This window comes from Mesoplodon bidens (genome assembly GCF_964165515.1).
Source record: "Mesoplodon bidens genome assembly, chromosome: 5".
In the NCBI taxonomy this organism is placed as follows: domain Eukaryota; kingdom Metazoa; phylum Chordata; class Mammalia; order Artiodactyla; family Ziphiidae; genus Mesoplodon; species Mesoplodon bidens.
The window spans coordinates 8,460,577-8,479,821 of record NC_138161.1 but is presented as its reverse complement, the minus strand read 5'-3'; the positions used below and the strand labels follow the sequence as shown (position 1 = coordinate 8,479,821).

The 19,245-nt window shown below is 37.0% G+C and overlaps 1 protein-coding gene across 8 annotated transcripts in view; it reads left to right on the top strand.

Annotated features, from left to right (window-relative positions):
* DYRK1A (dual specificity tyrosine phosphorylation regulated kinase 1A) overlaps positions 1-19,245 on the top strand; it is a 146,623-nt gene that overhangs the window by 104,271 nt on the left and 23,107 nt on the right. For 7 of the 8 annotated variants that reach the window (XM_081234254.1, XM_081234253.1, XM_081234256.1 and 4 more), the window contains 5 exons: positions 1,228-1,424; positions 7,650-7,769; positions 10,527-10,715; positions 14,126-14,273; positions 18,233-18,519. In XM_081234254.1, coding sequence (XP_081090380.1) covers positions 1,228-1,424; positions 7,650-7,769; positions 10,527-10,715; positions 14,126-14,273; positions 18,233-18,519 — 941 coding nt within the window. The remainder of the gene's footprint in view (positions 1-1,227; positions 1,425-7,649; positions 7,770-10,526; positions 10,716-14,125; positions 14,274-18,232; positions 18,520-19,245) is intronic. The other variant, XM_081234251.1, reaches the window with a different exon arrangement.

Sequence of the window (19,245 nt, the reverse complement as noted above, 5' to 3'; positions counted from 1 at the left end):
TCTTCCTTCCCATCTACTGTACCGTGCATTACAGTACAGTAATTGCAGTTGATATTAAGCCATCTACTAATTGCCAGAGCCGTTCTGAGTACTTTACATGTATTAAAGCACTTAACCTTCACCACAGCTGTTTGAGGTAGATATTATTATCATTATCAGGAAATTAGGTGTGCAAGGCCACACAGCTGGTAAGTGTGAAGCTGAAATTTCAAACTGCAGCAGCCTGGCTAAGAATCTGTGGTCTTCACTTTGGGGCCAGCGCTGTTGTGTGTTTCAAAACAAGCTGACTTCAGAAAAATTACTCTGGTGCTGAACAGTGTGGTGTGGTGAGAGTTTGCTGGTTTACTCAGGAAGACAGGCACATGTATTCTGGGCCAGTGTTGGTTGACCAGGGTTTTGTGCTTTGTTTTCTGGCTTTAGTCTGTGATTGCAAATTTGCAGATTTGGTTGAATATAAGAAGAAAAGTCTTTTTCTTTTCCTAAAGAAAAATTAACTTTTATTAGCTAGCTACCAAATACTTTTAGGACCAAAATGTTAATTTTCCATTTCTACTATGAAAATCATGACCATGGTCCCAGCCTACCTGTGGGATAATAATTGATTGTTCGTTTTTGTGGCAAGCTTGCCTGGTCTAGGTTCTCTTAGGACTGTGTCAGGAGAGTCCAGAGGAATACAGCAGCCTGTGAATTTGTTTCCATGTATCATGTGCTCAACTTTTAATTACCTGTGTCAGTGGTGAGCACCATTAGAACACATTTTTCCCCTCGTTTGGGGGATGCTAGGGCTGTTGATTGCCGTACACCTGACAGGTACAAAGCAGCATCTCAGCAGTTTTCCTTTGAATTGATTTCTGAAGAGCTGATCCATTGGACAGGCTCTTTGCAGGAATTCAGAGATTACTTTTGCAACTTATGGTTCTCAACTGATGAAAATCTCATATGTAAAAATAAGTATGAAAGGTTGTTTCCATTGCTTTACAAAAAAACTTACTTAAGATTTTCTCTTAAAACAGACTTTTAGATATTCATTTTAATCACTATTATATTTTATAACATTTATTGTACAACAGTTGTGTTGAGTGTCATACCGTTGTTTGCAGTTTGAAAGGTTTTTAATATTATTGAACATCCTAAAGTCCTTATTTAGAGAACTATCAGATAAGTCAAAAGATACAAACATTAGGATATGAATGCATCCTTTAAACCTCACTTATTATCTTCTCGTAGGAGGAGAGACTTCAGCATGCAAACCTTCATCTGTTCGGCTTGCACCGTCATTTTCATTCCATGCTGCTGGCCTTCAGATGGCTGGACAGATGCCCCATTCACATCAGTACAGTGACCGTCGCCAGCCAAACATAAGTGACCAACAGGTTTCTGCCTTATCTTATTCTGACCAGATTCAGCAGCCTCTAACTAACCAGGTAAGTTTATGACGTATCAGAAATGACTTGTTGGAATGGTAATTTATTCATTAAAATGGTAAAATAGTAAATAGGCAGAATGCCTTAATGGTTTTCAGTTTACATGTCACATGGGATTCCGGGTGGACAGAATATGATATTAAGGAGTTTGCGTTTAAAAGTTTGTTGGGGTTTTTTGTTTGGTTTTTTTGTGTGTTTTTTTCTATGTATTTCACTTTAATTAGAAGAACACTTATAAACATAACCACAATCTCTCATTCTGTGATGGGGGAAAAGTTACTTCTAAAGAATATTAGTTAAAATAAAAAAACTTAAACCTTATTTTTATGGGAAGGTGGTTAAGTAGAACAATATAAGTTATAGGAAAACAAGTCAGATTCCATTATAGGAAACTTAAAGAGGTGATTTTACACTGTTATAAACTACTTTAGTACACATTTATAAAAATAAATATGAAACTCCTTAAAATTAAAAAGAAAAAAATGTAAATTAACCATGCTGCTCATTCTAATATTCAGACTAGAGATTCAGCAATTTTCCATAAGATGGATAGTGTAAAGTGAATAAATGCTGAAATCTCTTGATATACATACACATATGCATGTGTGTATGTGTGTATTTTTAATATCTTCCTGAATTAACTGCATCCACCATGTTGACTTTTGATTTCGGGAGGTTTTTTTGTTTTGTTTTGTTTTGTTTTTACTAGCTATAGTTGTGGTAAAGTTTCTCCACTGAGACTGTGTGTGATGAGTGCTGAAAATGGCTGTTTTTCCATGTACTCAGGAATTTGGTTTGTCACTGTTTAGGTCTTTCAGTATGAACAAAAACTTAGAAAATTTCAAAGTATTTCTCATACTGGATTATTTGAAGGAAATGTGTTTTCTCTAATTCAATAATACCTGGTGTTAATGAGCTATTGGCTACAGTTAAGTAACATCATTATTTGAGGACACCCTTGTATGTATTATAATAAGATCTTGTGAATAGTTGAACTGACTTTACATTTATAAAATTATATAGCATGTGAATAACATTTCACAGTTAAATAGTAAGATAAATTATGACAGGACATAAGAATTTGTTTTATGCAGTAAATGAGAAGTTGTATGTTTGAGAATTGGAGCAGTTGGTCAGAATTGGAAAGTGTTTAATTGTGTACCAGAAGAAAGTTCTCTGGACATCCAAAACGTATTAATAGCACAGTCTTTGCACTGGACTTTTAAGGAACAAAGTATGTTTGGATTCATTTTCCCGCTTGTTCAAAAGCAGCCTATCAGGTAGGGTGTCTGTTTTTAGTCTGTTTTTACAGCTGAAGGGATTGAGCTCCCATTTGTGACTTCTCCAAATATGTAGGCAGTAGACTCTGGGGCCCAGCCCAGGCTTCTTTCTTCTTAGATACAGTGCTTTTTCAGTTCTAACACCTGGCATCTAAGGAGGGCTAGGAAAAAAATCCAGTCCTTTCAAGTTATTTTATGTTTGTATTATTGTAGTAGGTAATTTAGTTAGCAAAGTACCTATTTTTAGATACAACTAACATCTTATTTGAGGGCTATTTTCAAATAAGAGATAAGTTACTTAGTATTTCCATTGTAAGCTGTAAAATATTTTAAAAGATTCATATGATGTAAAAAGACTGTCTTTTAAGTAATAGTATTCAGCCAGATACTTCTGCCAAACTCCAGAAATTTTGGAACCTAATAAGGCAGTCAGATTAAAAGCTTACTTATAGCTGAAGTGTAAAGCACTGAAACTGTGCACTGATGTGGCGTGGTCTGCCGGTCATAAGACATGGGCTCCAGGTCTTGACTCATGATCTGGTTGTGTGACTTGAGTCAGGTCACATGGACCCTTCTCTCTGTTCCTTGAATGTAAGATTGGGACCTTAGACTAGACCCTCCAGAGGAGTACTCTCTAGCTCTAAACTTCTGTAATTTCATTATTCAGTTTCCATAATCATCCTATCAGTGCCTTTTAAGTAAGGTTTATTGTACAAGTAAATTGAAAGGAGATAATGTTTTATTTCTGGTAGTTAATCTTTCTTGTGTGAGTGTGTTTCATGTGAGTTTAAATAGTTTTGTTCAAAAGATAAATGCAGTAAAAGTAAATGTAGAAAAGTATGATTGATGTTCAGAATGCTGAGTCCCTCTGGGCTGTTACAGTTTTCACAGTACCTGTCATGGTTCTTAAGCTATGTACTCTGGATATGTGTTACATATGCTATTCAGCTTTATTAATAGCTCTCAAAATAGCAAGAATGGCAGGACATGGTGTTTCTCATTCTCCACTGTATATATGAAAATATGAGGTAAACATAAATAAAATGGGTGGAATAGGTATTATTAAACTAGAAAACAATTTTTGAATAAAGTCCTGGTACTTAACACTATGGAATCTTTTCAAGAAAAAAAGATTGTTTTAGCTCTTGTAACTTCTCTAAGCAGGAGGTGTGAACTACTGCCTTTTTTTTTCTTTCCTTTTCTTTCTCTCTCTCTCTTTTTTTTTTTTTTTTTTTTTTTGGCTTTGTGATCTGTGTCATCATCACACAGAAAGGTCAAGAGATAGGAGCATGGGGGATGTGACTTTTTTTGGCTCCCGGAGCCTGAAGGCTGAGGGGGCAGGAGAATAGCTCAGCAACTTTGCCTTTTCAGCGAGGGCGTTGGGGGCGGTGTGGAGGCCGTGGTGGGTCTGGCTACCTGCAGTGTGGCTCAGGGAGCCCCTGGGTCCTCTGAACACTGTGGGACTTCTGCCTGGCTGCGGAAGGGAAGGAGGGAGCTTGCTAACATTACATTCTCCTGACTGTGTGACCATAAGAAGTTGGAAGTGGACAAAGCGTCACATGCTTAGGGCTGGCTTGAGTCTTAGTATATAGATTTGTAACTGAGTGTGTATTTGGACAAGTTAATTTTCTAATTCTGGATTGGTGCTTATGGCACCACAGTAATGAAAAACAGAAAGTTTGGTTGCCTAACATGAAATCACAATGAAAGTTTGTGAAGGAAGGGTTGTTTAGTTTGTCGAAGTGAATGTGTTCTTTCCATATATTTTGAGTGCCTAGCCTGCACAAGGCACTATTTGAAGCACTGAAATATAGCCTGATCTAAAGGCCAGTTTTTTGTGGGTGGAATTCATCTGGTTTATATATACAGATGCCCCTGAAATAGTAACTTCTGTTGCCAGAAGAATATAAGAAAAGTAATGTATTTAGAATTAGCTAACTGATTTGGCCTTTTAGGCAGCTTGGCTAATTGTGGAAGAGGTTAGTTAGCAATATTGTGTGACATGCCAAGGCCATAGCACACACTCATATATTGAGTGCAGAAAAAGATTGTTAGGCAAAATTACATTCATATCCAATTTCATGCATGTCCTATATACATTTAATTTTTTTTTTGATGGTGGGATTTTGGTGTTTTAAGCGAGCATAATTACTCATGGAAAGATGTAGTCACTAGTCACATTTTTTCCAATGTTTGAAATACCAGTGGAATTGTAAGTGGGCAAGTTAAAAAAGCATATTTACAGTTTTGAACATAATTAATTGTAATAAATGCACATGTTTATTTTATTGGTATTTATTATGTATGACTCAATTATTTTGTCCAACACATAGCCTAAACATGATGGAACAAGAGGATAGACTAGAGACCTAAACTTAACAGGGAGCTCCTGGCCCAGTGCTGTGGTTCAGACCATAGGCTTAGGTGGGAGACTGCCTTACTCCTCATCTCTGTTATGTACTGGCTCTAAGACCTTGGTCAAGTAACTTGACATCAGAGACTCAGATTTCTCATTCGTAAAATAGTGACGGGAACTTACGTTACTTATTCTCACGAGATTGTTGAGAGGATTACATGAGAGAGTAAACATCTGCATACTCAAAGCATAGTGTATAGCAGATATTTGCTGCTATTATCATTATTTTATTATTAACTACTTAAGGAATTCAGTTGTTTCTAGCAATAGTTACACCTTCTATCAACTCTTGTGACGAAGGTAAAGAAGTATTTCACTGGTTCAGATTTCATGAAACCTCACAGTGAGGCTACACCCCAATAGTCCAAGAAGGGTCTTGCCAAGTACGTTACCTGCTTGAAAACGGTCAGGGTCTTAAAAAATAAAAAAAGGAAATACATTAAGGGAAACCTCTTTCATTACCTTAAATGCTTATAGCATTCATTCACATGAAAGTGTTTGACATGCTTATTACTGATATTGTCTAGTCATTAAATTACGTCTCCAAGGACAGGTATAAGAACCAAATATTCTGTGAACCTAACTGTACCTGTTCATATTTAGAAAAATAAAACTATATGTATTTAATAAATTAATTCAGATGATCTTATTAAGTCTTACTATATTTTCAGACAAATAGTTATAATCATTGAAGGTCTTTTTCCCCTTAAACCTTATTTGGAACTTTAGGAAGGAGAGGATCATGGGAAGAGGTAATAATTATTAACTTAATACAGTAATTCAGTGAATTTACCATCCGGATAACAACTTCTTAGAGTTTGAGTATAGATTCAGAAGAAACAAATGTTAATACCAGTTTAAGGGGAAGTGCAGGGTCGGAACAGTTCTCGGAGCTGAGTTGCTGTTCCCAGGTTATAATCCTCAAATTTGGCTCAAGTTTCCACTTCTTTCATAGAACAAAGAGAGGGAGAGAGAGTACAGCTAGGTAACGGTTCTGATCCCACCATCTTTTCATACCTCAGGGATGGGGATTCTTTTCTGTTCTGTCCTTACAACCCTTCTGTCTTCTTTTTTTGTCACTGTGGGTTAACTTGGTTAATTTTCCCAAGACTCCAGACATTTCTGTGAGGCCTTAGTATGATGTCTTTTCTGTCTCTCTGCTCCTCAGATTGACTGACCACAGTGCCTTTGGAAGGGGCTGCATCAGGGGCTTCTGGCTCAGTTGTTTTGCTGGTGTAAATGTCTGCAGGAGAGCTAGACAGGAGCCCAAGGATGACTAGCGGTAGTGACTGAAGGTACCTTGGTGTCATTAATTGGTTTTGAGGATCTGTTGGTTGCAAGAAGCCCCTCTGGGAACTCCTTTGCTGAGGCTTGAGGAGTGGGGCGAGAACAGCCATCCAGGATCATTAGTGTGCTAGTTGCAGCATTCCTGGGCGTATTTATGTTTGGAGGACGTTTGTGTTTCCTGCTTTATCCCCCGTCTAGCAGGAAGCTCACAGTTGAACCCTGACTGCTTATTGGACGATGAAAGAGACATGGGTTAGTTTTGGGGTGGGAGTATGGTTGAAATGAGTTTTTTAGAAGAAGAAAGTTTCATTAGCATTAAGGTGTTCTCTGGAACTTATTTGTGGTCAGCTCCTAGTGTAATCATAGGTAGGGTATTATGGCTTCATTTGTTTATTCAACAAATATTTATTAAATACCTACTGTGTTTCAGGCACTGTGCCTGCTATGTTTTAGGCAAAGGGAATACAACATTGAAGAAAAGAATCCCTGCCCCATATGGAGTTTTCCTTGTAGTGGAAGGAGAAGGAGAAAAAACTAAAACCAGTAAATGAGTAAATGTATACCAGTATGTCAGGTGCTGAAAAGTGCTGCTGGCTGGGGGCACAGGGAATGTGGAGGGTGAGATCGGATGTGTTAAGGTGGAGGGCATGTTTTACTCAGTCATGTTAAAGAAGTGAGTGAAGATTTCAGCCTTGCTTAAAGGCAGGTGCTGGTCAGAGGGCAGGGTCTGGGGGTGTTAGGAGCTGTAGTTCTGCAGCACCAAGCTCCATCTCTGCTCCATGAGCAGCTTGCTTCGTGGTGCCAACTGGGTCTTAAACTCCTGTATTAGGAAGCTGAAAGGTGAGTTAGTCTTCATCTGCCTGTTGTGATCCAGGTCAGGCTTTAGGAATAATTTAGAAGAAATTTTTCCCTAGGCTAATTGTATGGTGGAGAAGCCCTCTTGGGCAGCATCATGCATGTCTCCTGGACCAGGGGTGTATCTGTAATCCTCTTGTTGAATTTGGGGAACAAAACTGAAGGCTTGGTAACTGGACATATTATCTTCTAATTTCGTTTATTTGTTCCAGTGGTTGTCTTCAGTGGATTCCGGATGAAAGAGATGACCGAGAGAGCATGTATACTATTCTAATGTAGATGTCTTTTATTTTTTTTCTTTTTAAAATACGTATACACAGGTTACAGAAGAGGGAATTCATACCAGTACAGTATAGTTAAAGTGCTAGTCTTTTCTGTCTATTTAAGGTGATGCCTGATATTGTCATGTTACAGAGGCGGATGCCCCAAACCTTCCGTGATCCAGCTACTGCTCCCCTGAGAAAACTTTCTGTTGACTTGATCAAAACATATAAGCATATTAATGAGGTAAGACTATCGATTTGTTATAACAGCATCTATTTTGCAATAGAGCAGGGAAAAAAGTTATTTTGTAGCATATTTAAACATACTGAAATTATCTTTAACTCCCAAGGATTGTCATATTGATGATTACCATGAAGACTGGTAAGTTAGTGATTTATAGATAATAAAATTATAATTGTGTAAAACAAATAAGATATAGTAACAAGGACTGCAAAAAGTTAAGATAATTGTGGATAACTTCCCCTCTTTTTAAAGTTATATTTAATATATGCTGAGTTGTCATTTCTATAATAATCTCGTCTCCAAAACTTCAGGGGAAAGGAAGGTAATAATGATAATATAAAAGTATGAAAATGTTACAGAATTTTGCTTAAATTTTTACATATCTGTTTCTACTTTTACCATGGATGTCAGGAAGTTCTGAGATGTATTTAATGCCCAGTTAACAGGCATTTGGTCTAGTCTCTCTGATCCATCTATATTTATGTGGTTTAAAGTTTTCTTTTTAAATTAATGTGTGTTCTTTTATCTGTATCTTTTTCATTGTAAGATATCTGAAGGCTTTTTTGGTGGAAGTAAGTAGGATAAAAAACATGGACAGCCCTTTGAACTACTCACCTTTCAACTTGACTCTTTGCTTTCAAAAATTATTTTTCTGGTGTCTTAGACCTTTGGCTTGGTTGTTCCTTGCTTCTGACCCCAACTCTAGCTCTGTAATGAATTATTAAATGAGCTTTTTTGGAGAAGGGTGGACACGCCTGTGCTTTCTTTCCTCTTCCAGTGGGGGCCTACATCCTTTCACATTAAAGACTTATCTTCTACCAGCTTTAGAGCCGTTTAACTAAAAAGATGTTCTTATGTGTGTATAAATTTTATAGCAGTTTGATGCTGTTTAATGCCAGTATTGTATTATTGTGGCAATGTGGCAGGATAAAATTGAAGTGAGCTCAATGAGGTGCATTTCTAAGTTGGATTTTGTATACAATTTATATGTTATAAAAGATGTACCAAACTAGCTTTTTGTCATCTGAAAATATCTGATAAATTGTTGTTAACAATTGATTAATGTCAGTTTGTTAATATCTGATAAATCGTTAAACTGTTAACAGTAGCTTTGTTAAAGCTTGTTTTTAACTGTTTTGCTACCTTGTAAACTAGTTTTTCTGATGTTGCTCTGTGCAATGTAATTTATAATTTCCTCAAAGTTAGTTACCAATTACCTGGACTGTTGCCTAGTCCACCTATTATTTTTTACTAGTCTTAGAAACTATTTTATAAGAAAAACAGTTACAAGGAAAATAACTCAATCTGTGACCAACCACAAGGTTTACGGCCTTTAGTGTGGGGGGAGGGGGCATGGCTGTTTTTCATTAATATGTTATTACAGGCTTAAGAACTAGGCATGTCTCAGAGGCCCTTTTTATATTAGCAAAACATCAGTTCATATATTATACATTTAAACTTTCATTTTTAAAATCTTTTGCTTTAGGATCAAATATAAAATTGGGATTGACTAGAAGGGGGCATGAGGGAACTCGAATATAAGGAGGATGAAAATGTTCTTTATTTTGTTTAGCATATGTTGATTACATCAGCATATACATTTTCCCCAAAGTCCTTCATATTATATACTTTTTTGAATTTTTGAATTTTATTTATTTTTTTATACAGCAGGTTCTTATTAGTCATCAATTTTATACACATCAGTGTATACATGTCAATCCCAATTGCCCAATTCATCCCCCCGCCCCCCGCCCCACCACCACTTTCCCCCCTTGGTGTCCATACGTTTGTTCTCTACATCTGTGTCTCAGTTTCTGCCCTGCAAACTGGTTCATCTGTACCATTTTTCTAGGTTCCACAAATATGCGTTAATACACAGTATTTGTTTTTCTCTTTCTGTCTTTCTTCACTCTGCGTGACAGTCTCTAGGTTCATCCACGTCCCTACAAATGACCCAATTTCGTTCCTTTTTATGGCTGAGTAATATCCCATTGTATATACGTGCCACGTCGTCTTTATCCATTCGTCTGTCGATGGGCATTTAGGTTGCTTCCATGACCTGGCTGTTGTAAATAGTGCTGCAGTGAACATTGGGGTGCATGTGTCTTTTTGAATTATGGTTTTCTCTGGGTATATGCCCAGTAGTGGGATTGCTGGGTTATATGGTAGTTCTATTCTTAGTTTTTTTAAGGAACCTCCATACTGTCCTCCATAGTGGCTGTATCAGTTTACATTCCCACCAACAGTGCAAGAGGGTTCCCTTTTTTCCACACCCGCTCCAGCATTTGCTGTTTGTAGATTTTCTGATGATGGCTGTTTTGATGATGGTGGGAGGTGATACCTCATTGTGGTTTTGATTTGCATTTCTCTAAGATCTATACCATCTCACTGTATATAAATTATACTTTAGTTTAGAAAATAAATATGAATCAGGTCCTGTTACTCTTCTTGAGTGGGAGACTTTGGCGTGGTCATGTAACATCTCCTATTTAAAAAATGTATAAACAGTATACTTCTAAAGTGAATTTTACTGTAGATATTTTTCATTTGTTATATATCAGTGCTATTCTGTAACTCCAATAGCAACTATAGAAAATTCTTTATTTCATTTTTGTGTGTGTTATAAAGAATAAAAATTCATCAGTTTCCTACTGATAGCAGATGTGTCTTGTATGTACTCGATATATGGTGCCCTCACTGCTCCCCATCCCCAATGATTTTTAATTGCACAGCTAACACTGTATTTTCTCATTTCAGGTTTACTATGCAAAAAAGAAGCGAAGACACCAGCAGGGCCAGGGAGACGATTCTAGTCATAAGAAGGAGCGGAAGGTTTACAATGATGGTTATGATGATGATAACTATGATTATATTGTAAAAAACGGAGAAAAGTGGATGGATCGTTACGAAATTGACTCCTTGATAGGCAAAGGTTCCTTTGGACAGGTAATTTAATGGAAGGTGCTGAATTTCATAAATTAGAAAGAACTTCTTAGTGAATCATGTTACTCTATCCTTTTCTCAGTAGTACACTTTTAATATTTGTAAATAGATCTAAACAACGGATATGTAAGTATTTGGATTATTATAGTTTTCTCTAAAGGTAAGGAAACTTCATCAGCTATAAAAACTCCATTAGACTTAAAAAAAAAAAACTTCCTATAGCTATCAAGTAGTTATTTTACTAAGTGGTCGATTTTAATCACTAATAGACAGTATTGCCTCTTTCATATGGGGTTTTTAGTCTCTGGATGGTTCTTCGTTATGTATGATAGAGATAATTACCTTCCTGTCTGATACTCCTCCTCAAAGAGAAAAAAATTACCATTTTCAGCTGGCACAGCAGGTGTCCTCTCGCTTCTTTGGAGACTTGGGACACCAGGGGCTGTGCCCTGAGTTTGTCCTCAGCTCCACTTCTAGCTCCATCCGGCCTCTAAGTGGGCAGAGGGTCTCCAGGGTCTCCTCTTAAGTCCTCACGGCATCAGCGTTGCTAATACTGTGATTGGCATTGTTCCCATGGGTAGGATTGTTCTGGCCGCTTCTACCCGGAGGAGCGAGGGAGGAACTCCAGTGCACCTGGTTTTTCTCTTTGTTCCTGGCCTCTTCTCTCCACCCACAGCTCTCTTCTCCTCACTTGCCCACCCTATCCCAGTACAAAGCACAAACCCTAACTACATTAGCCTCTTACATCAGCTGTGCCCAGACTAAGAGCTGTCAGACCTTCCTCCTTGCGCTTTTAAAAAGCTTTTCTCTGGCTGTGGATCCCCCAGCTGTTCCCACGTGTAAATCTCCCTATCTTATCTCATCAAGTCACAGAGCCTTTCTGTTTGAGGTATGATTTACTGTTAATCCCAGCCTCCTTTGCCTCGTAGCTTTTGTGCGGCGAGTCAGTTACTATAATAACTTCTAATCCAAATACTTCTTTTGACTTGGACAATATTTTGGATTTTGGTGGTGGTTTTTGGTTTTTCTAAAACTATGGAACCTGCATACGCTCTTACTTACCTGTTCCTGCCCTGAGCGAAAGCAAAGTGTGCCTCTTTTCAACCTGTGAGGAAAAATTCATCATGTGTCAGTCTAATCACGCTTAGGACAAAAAGTATACTACAGGCCATTAGCAGCTACAGCTCTAGACCCAGACAGATGAAGCTATTAAACCTACAGGGAAATATGAACAAGCTTCTCAGGAGACCCCTAACTCTGGTGAGGCTCTCCCAGGCCCTGGTGTCCCACGTATAATATGTCTGCCCCGTCCATGATTTCACAGAATTTTTGTAATTATACGTAATTCAGGGCCTTTCCCCTTGATTTGTAACCTCTTTTTCTCCTGAGTCAGGGGATTCTCAGTGTGTGAGGAGTCCTTCTTTAAGAAAGTATTCCTTTTTGTCAGAAGCAGCTTCTGCTTCTCTTGCAGAGCTTTTTAAGGAAAGGCAGTTCTGAGGCCTCCCTCTTAAATTAAGTAAGGCTGTGAACACCCTGGATAGAGTGATTGTCATCTCCACCTTCAAAAGTACACCAGCGTTTAGGCAGTTGCTCTCAACAGGACACTTTTCAAACTTCTGTGATGTCCACCATGAAAACTGTGGCTATATGGCCTGTTCTCTAAACTGAGTTTTCCTTAAATACTCAGTCTTTGAGCTCACCGTGATCTTTCCCCCTCCCCTTTAATTTTCTCATACTCTGATTCCTAAGAGCAAGTCAGCATAGTAAACCTGTGAAAACATAGGCCTATTTGACATCTAAATCCATTTTACCAGATCAGACTGACTGATGCCTTTCTCCTAGGGTGAGGTGTGTTCAGGGTCAGGGCCTGTCACTCACCAGATAAAGTCCTCCTTACCGAGTTGGTCAGATGTCCTCTAAATCCTCTGCCAGATCCTTGTCAAAGAAGCGGCTCCTTCATTTCTTAAGTCAGTGGTCATCAATCCTGATTGCACTTTGAAATTTTCCAGGGAGCTTTGGGGATTGGGGGTGTGGTGGGGAGGGGAGGATGGATACTTAGGTTCCAACCAATTAAACCAGAATCTCTGTGACTGGATTCTGGGCATTGGTATTTTTGAAAACACCCTACTGAATGTGTGATATTCAGGGTTGCAAATCATTGCTTTAGCATTGAGCAAGTTAACTATTTGCTAAGTCAGTAAATAGTTGAGTCCATGTTAGTGGCCTTTGTCCTGGAGACCATTAGGATCTGGGCACTGAACTGCAACTCTTGGTACAGTCAATACGGTCAGTGAAACAGAAGAATATCAGAAGCACTTGGTCAGATGTTTACATGGGTCGCCTCTGATTTAAAAGACAATAGATGGTATTTTTTTAGAATTGGGTGAAACCAGAGATACTGCACTTTTCATTCCAAGTTTGATTTCAGCTGAACGATTTATGATCTATGATTGACAGTAACCTTGACTGATGTGATCTTGGACCATGCGTTCTGTCCTCTTCCTCTGATCCAGTGGTACTCAGCCAACACATTGGAATCACTTGGAGTTGTACCTGCATCTCTGTACTTTCTGAACATGCTAGAAAATGTATCTAAAACTATTATCTATTCAGACCATATGTACTATTATAAATATAATAATATTTAATCACTTATAGCAGTTTCTGATTTGTAGAGATATAGTTTTATCTGTGTATTTCCTAATTTTTGTATAAATTTATTAATAGTGTGAAACTTGGTTTAAATGAGTAAAATTTTAAATGAGAGGTGTGCATGGTGATTTGCACATGAATGTTTCAGTTTCCTTCTCATTTTAAAACTCAAAATCCCCCAATTATAGCATTTTAAACTTTTTTCCTGGTTATTTGTTTTTGATTTTTTTTTATTGAATAAGTGTAAACTAATTCTTCTGGTATATGCCTAAGTTTTTATCTATGAAAATCTAAGTTACATTTAGAAAGTTATCTACATTTTTCAGATGACTTACAGCCTTTTAAGTATCTCACACATATGCTTGGGATTTAAACCAGGTTTTTCTCTTATTAAAAGAATAGTTAGAAGAATTGTTTTATAATGTTATTTAGTAAGAAAGGTAAAAAGCCCCAAAGCACTTGTCAAGATTCATAATTTATTTCTGAAGGAGGAAAATAGTTAATCTGATTTTAAGAAAGTTATCTATTTTGTGGATGTTTAGAAATACTGTAAGGATGCAGAAGAAATCCATTTGAAAAATGACTTAAAGTGACAATAAAGTAGTAAATGGATGCTATTGAATGGAAACGAATAGGATCTCTTTTAATTAAGAAGGTCAGAAAAAGGGGAATTAGATAAATGTACAATTAAGCCGAACTGTAAACTGTTGTTAAATTGTTCATTAATGAAATAGGTATCATCTGTCTTTTTTCTCTTTTAGGTTGTAAAGGCATATGATCGTGTGGAGCAGGAATGGGTCGCCATTAAAATAATAAAGAACAAGAAGGCTTTTCTGAATCAAGCCCAGATAGAAGTGCGACTTCTTGAGCTCATGAACAAACATGACACTGAAATGAAATACTACATAGGTAAACAAACAAACAGGCAAAGAAAGCAGTGTGCCCTAAACCAGACCACAAATTTGAGTTAATTGTTATTTTTGTATGAATATATGTTGATTTTATCTTAAAGTGATTGGGTAAAAATTCAGTTATGTTGGAGGGCACAGATTTATATACGTTACTTGATCTGGCAGTAATATTTTAAATCTTTGGGAATGTGCATTCTAGGTGGTATATTACAAAAACAAATGAGAATAGTGTCTTTTTGGGGGTTTTTTGTTTTTGAAACTTAGAAGCGTCATTTGTTTGCTTTAATGGTGCATGTTTATCTAGAGAGTCTACTTTGTGTTAACTTTAACCATTTCTAATATAGCTCAGAAATTAGAAGTGAGCTAATATGTTGTTAATGGTTACAGAACCATTTTTGGAATGTCTGAGCCAAGATCTCGGGTTCTTCCTCGAGAAATAATAGCCAACATTTCTTGAACTCCTACCATATTCCTGTGCTTTTCTTCCATCATCTGTAATCATAGCAGTCCTGAAAGGAAGGTGTTAAATCCTTATATTACAGGTAGTTTGTACAAAGAGTAACATACCCAAGGTCCTAGGGCTCTTGGAGCTAGGGTCTGAACCTACCTCTGCCTAACTCCAGAGCTTGTGTTTATTTCATTGTCATATGGTGTTTCTTCTGAATACAAAAAGAGGAGACAGAAGAATTATGAAAACAGTTAAGTCTAGGGCCAATTGATACATGGGTAAAACATCTTCTGATTATACATTCTTTAATACTACTCTTAATCAACTCTAAGACACCAACATTTTATGTGCCACCAAGAAATAAATTGCTGCCCACTGTAAAAACAAGATGATGTCAATTTTAAGATAGAGACCTTAGGATCAATTAATTACAGACTTTTTTATAGGCATGTATTAGCAACTCACATTCAGAAATGCTAACTTTACCTGAAAAACATATGAGGTTAAGTTTTATTAGTAAACTCCTTTTTAAGAAATGAGGGGACGGCTTCCCTGTTGGCACAGTGGTTGAGAATCTGCCTGCCAGTGCAGGGGACCCGGGTTCGAGCCCTGGTCCGGGAAGATCCCACATGCCGCGGAGCAACTAAGCCCCTGCGCCACAACTACTGAGCCTGTGCTCTAGAGCCCGTGAGTCACAACTACTGAGCCCGCATTTTGCAACTGCTGAAGCACGTGTGCCTAGGGCCCATGCTCTGCAGCAAGAGAAGCCACAGTAATGAGGAGCCCGTGCATCACAACAAAGGGTGGCCCCTGCTCTCCACAACTAGAGAGAAATCCCATGCGCAGCAACGAAGACCCAACACAGCCAAAAATAAATAAAATAAATAAATTTATTTTAAAAAAAAAGAAATGAGGGGAGGGCATTATGGTTTTTTAGTCCCCCCCAAAATAACAGAAACAAAAAAATTGGTGTTTAAAGGTGTAAGGTTCACATATTCAGATTAGATTTCATTTATGAAACACCCTTCATTCCTCATTGTTGCAATAAAATGAGCTTATACTCTTAATTTTTCTTCCTTAGTGCCTTCTCTGTAGATACCTGATATAACCCACAGTAATAACATTTGTATTTCACGTCTTTTCACACTTACTGCGTGTTTGCTGTTCACTTTCAGTTACAACTTAGTGTAAAGTGAGCACATTTCCATTCAAGGGGCTGAGGAGGCCAAGAAAGACATTCTAAGGATGCTTGACTTACAGGCTCTAAACATACCTCCCTTTTTCTTCTTTCTCACTCTTGTTTTATTTTGAATTTTTGCTTAAGTAGTAGAGAAAATGTTGATAGCATTACTACAACAATTTATTTCTGCCTTGTTGAAAGAAAACACGAAATGTTAGCTACTTGGTTATGTTATAATAATGGCTGTCATTTTTGCTTTTAATAAACTGACTTTAATGATCATTAATTGCATCAGTTATTACAGATATTCTTTTGGATGAGTTTTTTTTTTTTTAAAGGTTCTTATTTAGGAAGAAGGTGAATTCATGCACAGTGTCTTAAGAAACTGAGTTTCTATATTGGAAAACAAGCAAAAAGAACTTTAGATTTAGACACAGCCATGGCAGTGGAGTTGATACATTAAATTTAAGGTGTCTGGAAGTTGTATTGCTCTTTTATAGCGTAAATAACTTAATTTTGAAGTGATTTGATCAATATAATTTTGTCTCATGAGTTGTATAGTCTTTAAGTCTTTGAACTTCTAAACACTCTTACTTTTTTACCATATAGCATGATTTCTTATCTGGATTGTTTGGTACCTGCCATGGTCTAGTTAAAGGAACAGTCAGTTCAAGTGTAGGACAAAGTCTTGCCAACCGTCCGTTTTCCCCAGAGTTCAGTTTAAAAAAACTGAACATATATACTTGTGTTTGAGCTTTCTTTGACAATGTCTTTAGTGCTCAGCACATTATAGATACTTAGTAAATGAATGATGAATTAGTGGATTTGAGTGGATTGAGCTTCCATTGGAAGAACATTCTAATCACAGCTTCTTAGAGGGATTGTCATAATCACGTTTGAATTCTGACATCAGTTACCTTTTGCATTCCTTTTGCGGCTGCTGCTTAGCCAGGTCAAAACTCTTGTTTGGACCATGTCTTTGGGGTGTCTTATGTCACATGGAGTTATGTTCTTAATTTTAAACCTATGAACTCAGTGATTAAGAGTAGATGTTATACATTCTTATGTAACTGTTGGTGAGAGTTGAGTTGTACTATGGACTCCTATTGAGCCATGTAGTAGTTGTATTGTGTTATTTATCGTAATTTTAGATCACGTGTATCAGGAATGATTTAAAAGCAATATTGACATGCACTGCTTCCAGGGAGACAGTTCAGGGCTACTACCAGGACAACACAATGTATCCCCTTTCTCAGGAACCAGACATTGAATACTGTCCTAGTTATCTCAGATAAATCTGTAAAGAAACCTCTGTTTTAAGTGATACTAAAAGACCAAAATGAAGGTAGGTAGCCTTGACAAATGGTTGTTTTATGTCATTCCCGTTGAGTTATAGGTGCTCAGTTTGGTGTGTGTAAGAATTTTTACACTGAAGCGCAGTTCTTTACTTTATTGAATGACTTCATCTGATGTGAAGTCAGTGTTAATACTTAGAGCACAACTTTTCGAAGCAATTTGTCGACTATTAAGCCTTTTTAGAGGATCAGTAGTGATACCAAGTAATGTATTCTATTAGTCTTTCCCCATTCATAAGCCTACTCATAATTTCTTGTGATTGAGCTTTATTTTGAAGTTCTCCCAAACCTTCAGTCTTGGACAGGATGTCCCATGTACCAGTTTGATGAACATAATTAGATGCCTTGATTATGAACTCTAGTACCTTACAATGTGATTTTCGAGCCTTTGCTGTATTTGCCCAAAAGAAAAAAAAATCTGTCTTCCTTTGACAGTTGTTTCCGAAAATTACTAGTGAAATCTAAGGCTCAGCAAAGCAGATTGTGTCTATGTATCAAAGCCTTCCCAGAAAGGGCTGCCACGTACAACATCGTCACAAGCTGGACATCCCAGTGGGTGGAGCTTAGATGAAGTTGTGAGGTAGGGCTTTCAGGGAGTACAGCGTGTTTTCTCTTACCAGTGACGATAAAATTATCAAAGTATTCTCAGTACTCTTTGTCAGTTTGCTACTTGTGTTTTCATACCTGACTTAATTTTTTTTTAAGCAAGGCATTTTGGTGGCACTTCTTGCATTATATTGCATATTGGGAGACACTATACACTAATATATTAATTCAGCAGATGAACAATTTAGATATTCTTAACTGATTAAAGAATGTGCTGTTTAGTGCAGAATGCTGATCTCCAGATTTTAGCTTGATTTTCACTCTGCATTTGACATTGTCACGTTACAGATTGTTGGAGCGTTCATATGCATGTTATTCTCACTTTATTGGTATGTATAATTTAAAATGAAACTTTTTTTCTCTTTCAGTGCATTTAAAACGCCACTTTATGTTTCGAAACCACCTCTGTTTAGTTTTTGAAATGCTGTCCTACAACCTCTATGACTTGTTGAGGAACACCAATTTTCGAGGTGTCTCTTTGAACCTAACACGAAAGTTTGCACAGCAAATGTGCACTGCACTGCTTTTCCTTGCGACTCCAGAACTTAGTATCATTCACTGTGACCTAAAACCTGAGAATATCCTTCTTTGTAACCCCAAACGCAGTGCAATCAAGATTGTTGACTTTGGCAGTTCTTGTCAGTTGGGGCAGAGGGTAAGTATATTTCAGGACTTGTGAATTAAAATTAGAATTAGGTTAAAACAGTGTAAGTAGATGCTTGAAATGTTATTAATCTGTATACAATTTTGAGATAATTACAGGATGGTTATCTTTAAAATGCAGCACTTGAATCACCTTGTGTTGATACCTTTTTTGGGAAATACCTTTTAAAATGCAAATAGTAAACTTTGGATTAGGAGGTATTAGCTTTTTAAAGTTTATCTTAAAATATTATGTGTATGCTAAAAGTCTAAGAGAAAAGAGGGGATGGATATATTAAATATTAGGTGATTTGTTGTAACTGTATTTCCCAAATAGATGTCCTTAGTATAAATTTGGGGAAATTCCAATAATAGAACATTGACTCCTTGCTGCAAAATATTTCTCTAAATATAGGTCGAGATAAATGTTTTTCCTCAAAAGCTGATAGGTAAAAAACAATGCAGGTAATTTTACATTACACACAGTGATGCAGTGTAAATTACTAGGTTGATAGACATACTTGTTTTGATAAATAAGTTTAAATCTTTTTTTGTTTTATAAATTATGACACCGAACTAGTTTTCTTTAGAGTGCTAAAAACAGACACGTCCATAGCAATAAATAGATTTAAGTTTAGCTGATTTTAGGAAAGCAGATTTTTCCTACGGATCTTTCTAGCATTATGAAAGCTACTCTAACAGTGTTTTGCATATAAAATAGAAGTTATAGGATGTTCTC